The 12,468-nt window shown below is 39.2% G+C and overlaps 1 protein-coding gene across 1 annotated transcript in view; it reads left to right on the forward strand.

The window, feature by feature from the left end:
* The window catches only part of igsf3 (immunoglobulin superfamily, member 3), a 119,123-nt gene that overhangs the window by 83,238 nt on the left and 23,417 nt on the right, over positions 1–12,468 (forward strand). Inside the window, 2 exon segments of the mRNA XM_053233990.1 lie at positions 5,911–6,107; positions 6,109–6,319. Of these exon segments, the coding sequence (XP_053089965.1) occupies positions 5,911–6,107; positions 6,109–6,319 (408 nt within the window).

Here is a 12,468-nt window from a genome sequence, read left to right on the forward strand (position 1 = left end):
ATTAATGAATCTGATTAATGCTATACATACACCTAAATCCAACCCTACCTTTTTATAAGTAAAAGCTGCAGTTTTTGAAAACAAAAGAGCAGTTTTCCTTGTGGGGACCAGGCAAAAGTGCAGGCAAGTTCAAAAGTGTCAGATATTCCTAGCCTTGTTGGTCCCCAGCAAGGGATAAAAGCATGCCCACACACACAAACAGAGGGTGTGAAGCAGGTAGGAAAAGATATATGATTAAACAGCAGAATTGTCCCTATAATGAGATTTATATAATGAAAAGACTTAATTTGTTGTTGTTGTTGTTGTTGTTGTACAAACTGTTTGACTATATGCCTGTGCTTATATCTCCAGTATTTTTGTGTAGTTCAGAAGCAGTAGTGTGTCACTACTTAAGATCTATTTATATTCTTATATGATGTTAATAATTTCAGTGGCTTCTCTTTGAATTGACACCCAATTTGTTACAGTTTGTAGATTCTTTTTTCCTCACAAGACTGCACACATATAATTGTGGGGAAAGCAGATGCTCGTGACTCATCTTCTTGTGTCTTCCTCCTGCAGGACGCATTACGCCAAAGACAGGTGTGATGGTGGTGTAATTGGCTAAAAATAATTTTGCTCTGGTTTCATGTACTTGGCTCCTATACCAGTATTTTTGCCTCAGGAGAGCCGAGTGCAAAAAAGCTTTCTGTGCAGACTGTGTGTTGTGTTGTGATGTGTGTGTTGGTGGGATGGCAGAGGTTTAACATGCTCTATGGTGGTTGCTGGTTTGCTGAGTGACTGAGACCATTCCCTGGGCAATCAGCCTGTTTGGAAAAATCCTGGTCAAGTACACAAGTACACGCTCCTGATTAGGCAAATAAGAAGAGCTATTATGTTGGAGAACACCTGGAAATTCAGTGAGTTCTGTGCTTGTTCATAGGAACATAGGTAGTCAATTCAGCAGCATAAGTTCATCAGTAGATAGAAATCTCTGTGCTATATTCTACATTTCAGTTGATATATTTAAAATCTGAAAAATCTATGCAACGTTAAAGTTGTGCACTCTTATTTGTTTTGGCAAAATCATTCCTATAACATATTTGGCTTGAACCACACTGAGCTATAAATGAATAATGGAGCAGTGTGTGGAGAAGAATAGAGAGATAAACACAGTGACAGGAGGAAAAGGTGCTTCAGAAGAGCAAGGCTTTGAGTAGCTGACATTATAGGACACGCAGAGGTCACAGTGGCAAGGCATTTGCTGCACCTGACAGTCTGTCTGGGTGCATGAAATCTTTGTTTCTGTTGTTTGGGGGCAGAAATGTGGCACATGGTTCTGTCTCTAGAATATGAAAACACATACACCATTTATGGCTGTTTATGTTTCTTTCACTGCAACAAAATAGAGACTGGTTAAACTGTTACCACATCTACATGTTTCATTAAAAAAACTATTTTGGACGAAAGCGGAGTAAGAAAAGGACTTAAAAACACATTTGGTTCAGAGTACAAATCATACCATCTCATTCAGAAGAGAAATTATTTTTTCTCAACTTGTTTAAGTCCTGTATATTAGAATTCTGGAAAAACATGAGGCTTAGGAAAACTTTAAAATGTAGGCACACAAAACTAATAAAAAAATATATTTTGTGGTTGGTTTCCTTATTGCACTTTTTTTTTTACATCCCTGGGTGGAAATGAATGTACTTCTTACTTCTCCTCTGTATTTAGTTAGATGATCATGGTTACCTTGCATGCTTATTAAGGGAGATTGTAGCAAAAGTCTTCATTACATCAAGCCTATTGTATGTGAGAGACATGCAGCTGCATTTGTATCATGCATGAGTATATATGTGTGTATGTATATATACACTCACTGAGCGCTTTATTAGGAATGCCTGTACATTTACTCATCCATGCAATTATCTAATCAGCCAATCATGTGGCAGCAGTACAATGCATAAAATCATGGAAAAATAGGCCATCATCTTCGGGTAATGTTCACATCAACCATCAGAATGGGGAAAAATGTGATCTCAATGATATTGACCATGGCATGATTTTTGGTGCCAGATGGGCTGGTTTGTTTATTTCTGTAACTGCTGATCTCCTGGGATTTTCATGCACAACAGTTTCTAGAGTTTACTGAGAATAGTGCAATAAAGAAACATCATCCAGTGAGCTGCTGACAGAAATGCCTTGTTGATGAGAGAGGTCAACGGTGAGTGGCCGGAGAGTGGCCAGACTGGTTCAAGCTGACAGAAAAGATACAGTAACTCAGATAACCACTCTTTACAATTGTGATGAGGAGAAAAACACCTCAGAATGCACAGCACATTGAACCTCGAGGCAGATGGGCTACAATAGCAGAAGACCACGTTGGGTTCCACTTCTGTTAGTCAAGAACAGGACGCTGAGGCCGCAGTGGGCACAGGCTCGCCAAAACTGGACAGTTGAAGACTGGAAAAACATAGCCTGGTCTGATGAATCTCGATTTCTGCTGAGGCACACAGATGGTAGGGTCAGAATTTGGTGCCAACAGCATGAATCCATGGACCCAACCTGCCTTGTGTCAACAGTCCAGGCTGGTGGAGGTAGTGTAATGGTGTAGGGAATGTTTTTTTTGGCACATTTTGGGCCCGTTAATACTAATCAATTATCACTTAGATGCCACATCCTATTATCAGCTTTTAGAGTATTGTTGCTGACCATGTGCATCCCTTCATATCCACAGTTTCCACATTTTCTAATGGCTACTTCCAGCATGATAATGCACCATGTCACAAAGCAAGTCATCTCATACTGGTTTCATGAACATGGCAACAAGTTCAGAATCCATGCCATGAAGAATTGAGGCTGTTTTGAGAGCAAAGGGAGAGCCTACGCAGTATTAGTATAGTGTTCCTAATAAAGTAAGTGTGTGTGTGTGTGTATACACACATGTGACATGGTATATACACACACACACACACAGTCCCATTGGACAGGTCTGCTGTGTCACTGTGTGTTATGAACAAGCATTCAGCTTTCCCATCCCGCAGCTGGGCTCCGCTTGCTGGAAATGAAGACATTTTTTTTTTTTAGCACAGATCTGCTAATCCACCCAGACATGAAGGATATGCAGTAAAACCAGAGAGGAATGCTGGAGTTAATCAACATCCTCTTTCTCTTCTATTTTTCTATGGATGTCCCTCAGCTTGTCTGTCTCTGTCCTCTCTGTCTTTCTCTGTCTAGCTTACAATTCATCTCCCAGTAAGTCTTGTCATTCTCTTATGATCTCTGATCTGAAACTCATCATTCACTCCCTTCATCTTTCAGCCTCTATGCTCTGCACCCTGTACTTTAGTCCTGGCCTCTCTTATTCTGATCTCTTTACCTTTTTCATCTCACTTTTTCCTTCAATACTCACTTCACATTGTTTCACTTGTTTAGTCCTCACCTGCGGTTTTGGGTGCAACAGTTTTCCAAGTGTCTTGTTTGTGTGTTTCATGTCCAGAAAGGAGCTGTTATTAGAGCCGTTTGATATTTATGCCACAGCACTGTTGAATTCTCAATTCTGATTGGTAAAAAAGATGATTAATTTTCTATAACAGCAGCTCTGTCAGTAGTTCCGGCTGCAAGAGAGCACTTGTTCTAATACATTATGGTTTCTATAGTAACAGGTTAGGCATGGACTTGTATGGTGGATGCTGCATGTAGACAAATTGGAACACATGTAATTGATTGTTAATATGGTGAAGTTTTCTGTGAGGAGATGCTTGTATAGCATTTTTAAAGGAATCTTCAGTGTCTTCAGTTTTTTTTTGTTTGTTTTTTTTCCCTAAAGGAAAGTCTTTAGGATGGAGAGCTTTGCAGGTTTTTTGTAACATGAAAAGCTACATGTTTTGGTCTTATTAAATATAAAAGAGAAATAAAAAGAGTCTGAATAGGGAATGACTGTTTATAGCTGCTATGGGACAGGTGAAAACACTATCTTGTTTCATGGACGTTCCACAACATTAAATGTAACTATAATTGGATAAAACATCTGATGTGTCGGTCGTTAATAAATAAAAAAAAATAATTTTAGGGTTGGCAAATCGCTGTGGTACAAGAGAAATAAAACACTTCAGTATGTGCAGTTCTTGGAAAATAATCAGCTTTGGGGCAGTACCACACCACCCCATTGTTGATTATTTTCCTAGAATGCCCCATCATGTTTTATTCCTTACTGCGCTAATTGTATCCCATCGACTGAGAACAAACATCCTTAGACGTTGATTCCTTTCTGGTCAAGACCTAAATTGGCTAACAAGACATTTTCATTGGTCTGTTTTTAAGTGGTCCTGGTCTGCCTTGATTTGACTACTCTTTTTTTTTTTTTTTATATTAAGTTTGACATCGTGCATATGACCCCATTCCTTTTCTACATCTTTGAAAATACACATTAATAACCTCTACCCTTGCTGTCTCATTAACTTTGGCGAAGATGTCTTTTCACTCTCTGGAATTAATGGAATAGCCATTCCCATCTTCCTGGAAGCATCAAACACCCATATGTTATATGCTTATAGATAGGTCAAGTTGCTCAAAAATGATTTCGCACCCTGCCAGAAACCTTGTGATGAGTCCTGGTCTCATGAAATCAGAATTAAAGAGCATAATACAGGATATGTGTGTGATTTTGAATGGGGTGGTTTGTTTCGTTAGTGTCTGGATTGCGTGTGCGTGCATACAAACTGACAATTTGGGTTTCAGTCTTCTCCCTTCTTCCTCCACTGCATTTCTCAGAGTAAAAAGCACTGATAAGAGGCAATAATAGGAACAGAGGCCCATAATCAGGACGCTTGTGGTATCAGTAGGCTTCAGACAAACTAAATCACAATCAGTTTCTAAGAGTTGTGTTCAGGAGGGTGCTATTTCTTTCTGTAACCCATAAAAGCTTGCTAAGGTCAGACTGAAAAAGCTGTGCAATTTCAAACACTTGTTTATACTGCAGTCCTTTCACAAACAGTTTCTATAATTAAAAGACCTGGATCTTTTCTAAACAAGTGTGACTTGCCTCCTACACAGGATTCTGAGGCTTTAAAAGAACAGAGGCAGAGCCTTGTGGCAGCTGTTTACCACTACCCCAGTGCTGACGTGCTAGAGCAGCCAAATGGCACTGTGCCCTCTATTGGGAAACCATTCAAGCCCATTTCTCCTCTGCATCTTCAAGAGGGGAAAATGAGCAGCCTGGGCATTCCTGTTTAATGAGAACTCTTCCAATTGCAGAAATTGTTTACAGTGGAATGCAGTAAAAGCAGCACATGGAAATAGGCATTTGTATTGTCATCTACACTTCCACTAGAGCATGAGCAGTGTCATATTGACCAGTGTTCTTTTATATCTATGTACAAGTGGACATGGTGGTTAAGAAGTTAATTAAACTAATAAGATTAAGATTAGACTACAGTGTAAGAGCAAATTAATCTGCATCTGTGGAACTGAATCGCACCAACATACACACACATACTTTGTTCAAATACTTGTGCCGTACTTGAAACTTTGTGATTTAGCACCCAGCCAGTCAGCATTTTTATTGCCAAAGCATTATTACGCCCAATGCAACTGCATATATCTACATTTATAAAATATAAATAAATGTATTATTTTTGGATGATGTCTGTTCTGTCCATGTTTGGCCCTATCTCTTCATACCAGCTAGAAGTTGCAGCATTTGGCCTAGTTAACCTTCCATGAAGTGAGAATAGACAAACCTTGTATAAGCCTGTTTACATATCTAGCTATGCTGAGTAAGGGAAATGTGCATGCATACAGAGACATACTATAACCCTTCCACATATAGTCTATATAATTCTGACTCCTTTTTAAATAAGTAATACAATTAAAAAGTGGCTGGTAGATGTCATCATCACAATTTGTCTTGTCTTTTCTTTTCTTTTCCAGAGTCCTCTTTCTTTGTGTCAGCCTCATCACGCACTCCTAGCGTGACTTTTGGTGACTCATTTGACCTGCAGTGCATTGTGAAATCCCGCCATAGCCCTACTATTCCTGCCTCGGTGACATGGCGCTTCCAGCCGGTGGAGGGTGGCAGCGAGCTGCGAGATGTGGTGACGTTCACACGTGATGGCACACTGCAGTGGGGGTGAGCAGATGCTGGGCCTGGGTACGCGCACCTCAGTGGACCGCACTCGCAACAACACCAACTTCCGCCTCAGCGTCACCCGAGCTGGGCGCAAAGAGTCGGGGACGTACCAGTGCGCCGCCGTCCTGTACCGCAGAAATTACGACGGCACCTGGAAGATCATCGCTAACCGCACGTCTAACCTGCTGGGCATCAGCGTACTGCAGCCAGGTTTGTTTCTTTCTGATGCTTCTGCTGCTAGGAGAAGGGGTGATTGTTGAAGTGATGTGTACTCATTTGGCACTTCTTGAAAATGAGACAAGGTTAATTGGGGTGTGTGGGTGTGTGGGTGTGTGTGTGTGTGTGTTTGCGGGCAAAGGCAGGTTCTCTTAATGGGTGCAAGTTGAAGAAGAATTGGTTGCATATGTCTCCCCCTTCCCCGAGCCCCACTACGGATAGCAATTAGAGGGGACAGAGAAGGAAAAGAGAGTGATTAGAGGGAAAGAAGAGCTCGTTATACACACTCAAGTTCTAGGCACTCTCACTAACCACTGCACATAGACTCACATAGCATATTTATGCACTACAAGACGCTGTTTTCCCTCTAGCAGGTGCTGTGACCTACATTGTGAAGCAGTGTACAGTAGGGCTGAGCTGTCCTGATACACTTTTGTGAAATTCTCATATTCAGTATTTTTAGAACATGGACCAAGCCTAATAGTTAAACAAGAAGTAGCTGTTAAAATATACACTCACCAGCCACTTTAATTAAAACACCCCTGCTGATTCATGCAATTATCTAATCAGCCAATCATCTGGCAGCAGTGCAGTGCATAAAATCATGCAGATACAGGTCAGGATCTTCAGTTAATATTCACATCAAATATCAGAATGAAGAAAAAATGTGATCTCTGTGACTTCGGTTGTGGCATGGTTGTTGGTGCCATACAGGCTGTTTTTTTATTTCAGAAACTGCTGATCTCCTGGGATTTTCACACACAACATTCTCTAGAGTTTACACAGACTGATGAAAAAAAACAACCAGTAAGCAGCAGTTCTGTGGGCTGAAATAGCTTGTTGAAAAAGAGGTCAGAGTAGAATGGCCAGACTGGTTCGAGATGACAGGAAGTCTACAGTAAATCAAATAACCACTGTTTACTGGCATGTTGAGCAGAAAAGCATCTCAGAACGCAGGACATGCTGAACCTTGAGGCTACATGTAAACATTGGGATGAGCTTGATGTGAACATTAACTGAAGCTCTTGACCTGTATCTGCATGCTTTTATGCAAATTATGCTAATTTAATTTTTTTTTTTTTCCAAATGTGGCTCTTCTGTTTTCCTGGCAGAAAAGAATTTTTTTCTAAAAGAAATATAAACTGTGACATTGATGCCCATGTATGAACTGATTTTCAAACCAAATATTTTAAACTATTTTTTATTTTCCAAAGCTGCCCAAACAAGTAGCGTTTACTTAGAATTCAGTAAAAGCAGCCAGTAAGTACACAGTGTGTGTGGGAACTTCCTCAAGACTGCTGAAAAATCATCCCAGGTGGCTCTGTTGTGAAACTGTGAGAATGCCAATTTGTCTTTAAGAGTACTTTAAAGTTGTCTTTAAGAGTACTTTAAAGTTGTCTTTAAGAGTACTTTAAAGTTGTCTTTAAGAGTACTTTAAAGTTGTCTTTAAGAGTACTTTAAAGGATCTATAATGTAAAAGTTTTGTCAAAACTTTTGACAATTATTGCATTAGCCTGAAGTCTGCTGATTTTGACATGAACATTGAAACCAACCCATCCATGACATAAAAACACATGCTTGTATTGCAGGTTGTTGTGATAGCACTCATTCACTACAGGGCTTATGTAAAGAGCAGCATTGATGTGGCTTATATAGTTTGAATATTTATCTCCAAACATTCATGTTAACAGTAATCATATTAACAGACAACATACCTCCTATGTCAGTCACAGTCAGGTTACACAGCATAATTTTCTCTTGTAAATTATGCTGCATAACCTGACCATGTCTGGCATAGGAGGTATGTGGTCTGAATGCAGGTTATGGTATGGCATCTGAAGGGAAAAAATAATAGCATTACTGAACTGTACATTTAAAATACCTTGTACATTAATCGTACTTGCAAATCTAGAAACATATATTATTTTTTCCTCTCAGGATTTAGGGAAGTTATTCTAATATGAAAGTCCGGATTTGTGATTTTGCAGCATATCTGTTTTACTGTTTTATTAAAATTGTCTGTCTTTGGGGCATCCAACTCTTTTCTCCGGTGATTTCCTTAAATTCTAATCTTTCTACTGTATGCCCAGTTTCCAGTTTATTACACTTCTGTGCCTGAAACACCTGTATAACAAACACACACTACTAAGCTTCTACCATGTCAGTGTCACTGTGTAGAGAACGATTCACCGTCCATATAACACAAGGTCTCTGGTGGTAGTCCCTTTCCATTGGTGGACACACTAAGAGGGGCTGACCAATCAAGCTTAGCAACAGATGGACTACAGTCAGTAATTCTGTACATAGAACGTGCATTGATGTGTTCTAGTTCTACTGAGCACCACATAAGCCATCAGCTCAGAGAATTGGGCTTGTTTTGCTGTGTGTGAATCAGCACCATTAGCAGTACAAAGTGAAATTATCGTTATGATCTGACACATGGGACATGTCCTCAAGCTGTAGCTTTCTGCTATGTTGGCTTTGGGCCATTTGTTTTTCTGCTCTGTAGTGGAGCTGTGCACAGGACATTTTAAGTATTTTGTACTCTTTATAGCCAGCATCTGAGGTGTTTTCTAATCAACTTGCTTTGGTCCAATACCCCCAAATATTTAATTTAAAAAAATAATAATTTATATACTGTTAGGATGACTTTCCCCATTTTAATTAACACAAGAAACAGACACGATTTCAGTTGCAACATCTAAGCTATAATAAGCCAGGAGCAGTCGGAGTGAAAGCAAATAAAATTTACCTGGAGAAAAGCTTCACTTCAATGGGAGAGGATGCAGTAAGGACAAAAAAAGTCATTCGTTTCTGGTAGTGGTTAATTTGGCAAGGTGATGAGGCGAACTGTCACTCCCTCAAATTAGGAAAGCTTGGAAGCTAATAGAAAGAAAGAGGGCAGGGTGTGCTCTATTCACATACTAAAATGGAGAAACTGGTATTTAAGTAGTGGTCACACCAGATATGTGCTATGTTTCATTATTCTGCAGTATTACTGTTGCCTCTTTGTTGCCTGTATGAAAGTAAAAACATCCCACACCAACTTCCCACAGGTGCACTTCTACCCTACAGCATTCTGGTGTTTGGTTCCAGACAAAATAAGGCTTGGCTGGACACACTCTCACTCTCTTATAAAGGGGTGCTTACACAACAAACTTGGTTATAGGCTGGGCTTTTTCAATGCCAAACCAGCCAAAAAGCTGACCATTCATGTGGAAAATATATTTTTTTATTAGTAATTGGAGGCCCTATTGAAAAGAAAGGAATAGAGATATTCTTTACAGGGAGTGAGTCAGTGGCCCAAATAAACTAGCTATTGGGTGGGCGAAATTGAAACTGGACCAGAATGGGCTTCAGACCGTTTCATTTAATATATAAAGACCTTTAATACATTAAGTTGTTTACCTTTATATAACATTTCATGATTGTTCATTTTATTAGATCCTTTATACATTTCTTTCAAGCATTCAATGAAAGTCATCACTGAATGAATTACTTTGATTTACCCTTTGCAGTTTTTCACAGTTGTGTTTATTTATGGCCTGAGAGCCTAACACTCTCGGAACTCCTCTACAATGCTGATGCTGATGGCATCTATGAACTATGGAATGCTTCATAACTAGAGCCACCTAAAATCAGTTATTGATGTCTGTAATATAGCCATAAAGGCAAAGTTTAAAGTGGATTTTCTCCAAACGCTGAAAGTTTGGAGAAAACGCAGTAAAATGCGTTTCAAATTTAGCATGGTAACATGCTGTGCTGATGGCATCTATGAATTATGGAATATTTCATAACTAGACCCACCCAAAATCATCCATACATTGATGACAAAATGAATTATCTGAATTATGTTAGGGAACAGGACTGGAGCTGTTCTACCATATTCTTCTAATTACTGCTATAAACTATAGACGTTTATATAGTAGAGCCTGTAACTATATGGTGTAAAGCCAAGTTTTATGAATCTGAAATAGTCGAACATTAGAATATTTGAGCCAGTGGACCAAAAAAATAAGCCTATAATTGTGTGCACATTATTAAACTTTCTCTATCAAACAATTGTCAATTTGTCAAAATATTACTGAACCTCATACAGTGTCATTCACCTTCTTTGTTACACTGAAAAATCTACTTTTACTTATTGCTATGTATTACTATATGTAATATAATATTTAATAGATAATGCATCCAATATGCATTCATGCAATCTAGAACTATAAATAATGCATATATTAGAGTTACACTGTAAAAATTATTAATTAGGATTTTAATGAATTAGAATATTAATTAATTAGGATGCATATATTTCTTAATTTCATACAAAACTGTTCTATTTGACAATAGAACAGTGAGTGTGTAATGGCAAGACCGCCGTGATGGTCAGAGGAGTTTAACGACTAACCTGGTTTGCTAAGCTTATAGCTAATGTTTTGACGTGTCTTCTTGTTTAGGTTTTCAAAAAATATGAAAAATGCAATACTGTTATTTTGTTTATTTTATTATAAATTGCCATGTCAGATTTGGGGACAAAGCAACATTTCATGTTCAGTCTTACCTGCAGAACCGTGCCAAAAATGTATAACTAACACAGACACATACAGTATGCTGGGACTGAAACAGAAAGCAGCAGCCTAGATGCCTTGATGCACATGCTGTCTCATAAGTCAGTGTCTTAGAAGGTAGCGCTTTGATAGCTACAAAGGTACCAGTAAGGAAATTATTTCAGCTTCAAAGGCAGCATACATCACAACATTGCCAAGATATCACTAAACGCTCATTAAGTCTGTTAGATGGTTAGAGGGGAAAAAATATATATATATATAATTGGAGATAATAGAATACATATCCTGTGAATGCACCAGGCATTTCTTGCTAGAAATAAAACTGTAAGCAAAAAAATTACAAATAACCTATTTGTTCACAAATTGTTTCCTCTCCCTGGTGTTATGGGATATGTAGCCACATAGAGGGATCTTAAAAGGCAGCATTCTATGCAGACTTTCATTTTGGACATGACTCAATGTCTTCCTGTCTCCGAGTACATCCTGAGTAGCATCTGTTACTTTTCAGACTTGCCAGTAGACTGCAAGATGGGGTGGAGTGTTGAGTTCAACTGTGTGACTTTACCTCCTGAATAGGGACAGTGGGGCCTGTTAAATCATGGGATTTATAATGATGAAAATTCATTTAGCCTCCATAATATACACTTTATCCTTCAGCATCCTGACCAGTAAGAGACCACTGGCTCTTCCTCTATTTAAAGAGTGTCACCACAGCCTCTTTGAAGTGCACTTGACTCGACTTGACATGACTTTATGTCGGCTCAGGCACGTGTGCAGGATATTTGGTCATCTCACTCCAGACAGCTCTACTCACAAAATTCATAACCTTAAAAATCGATATCCCTGATATCGATTCTCCCCCATTCACTGATATTTCATAGCAGTGGTGAAGTTCTGAGCCAGGCACTCAGATCCTTGGCAGTCATCTGTCCTACCTGAACACCACCTTGTCTCTGTGCCACTGACAATGTGATCAGTTACCATGACAATACAGTCACTCACTCATGGACCAGGTTCATCAGAGCATTTGATTGGCTGTGAAGTGAGAAAAAAGAGAGCAGCTTCTCATGGAATCCCTTGGGTCTCTGTTCTTTCAAAGTGCCTCTTTTTGCCTTTATCCTAGAAATCACATTTTCCACTCCTACTGTGAGAGCTCCATTTGGAGATATGAATCACAAACAAGATGTACACCATTTGTTTCCTCTCATTGTCATTTTCTTATACGCAAATGTTATACGCTTGTGCCTATATGTTACCATCTGACATTTTTCGAACATGCCAGTTGTGAGGAGAAATAGCTTTAGAACAAGCAGAAAGTGGAGTTGAGCTAATGAGGTGTGAAACCCTCCTGGTCTTCCGGGGTGCATTATTGAGAGGTACTGTATCATGTTTACAGAAATGCCCTCCAATATGTATGAGCCAAGATTCCTTTATGTAAGAAGAAAGAGTGTGGGCTTAGATCTGCGACTCCCATCTCTGCAAAATGGTTGTGTGTCTTCGTCATACACAGAGATAAGATTTCTTTCCTCACAGAGCAACAACAGGATTAGAGAGCAGACTCCAGGTAGTTTACTACTA

The sequence above is a fragment of the Pangasianodon hypophthalmus genome, chromosome 5 (genome assembly GCF_027358585.1).
Source record: "Pangasianodon hypophthalmus isolate fPanHyp1 chromosome 5, fPanHyp1.pri, whole genome shotgun sequence".
Taxonomy (NCBI): domain Eukaryota; kingdom Metazoa; phylum Chordata; class Actinopteri; order Siluriformes; family Pangasiidae; genus Pangasianodon; species Pangasianodon hypophthalmus.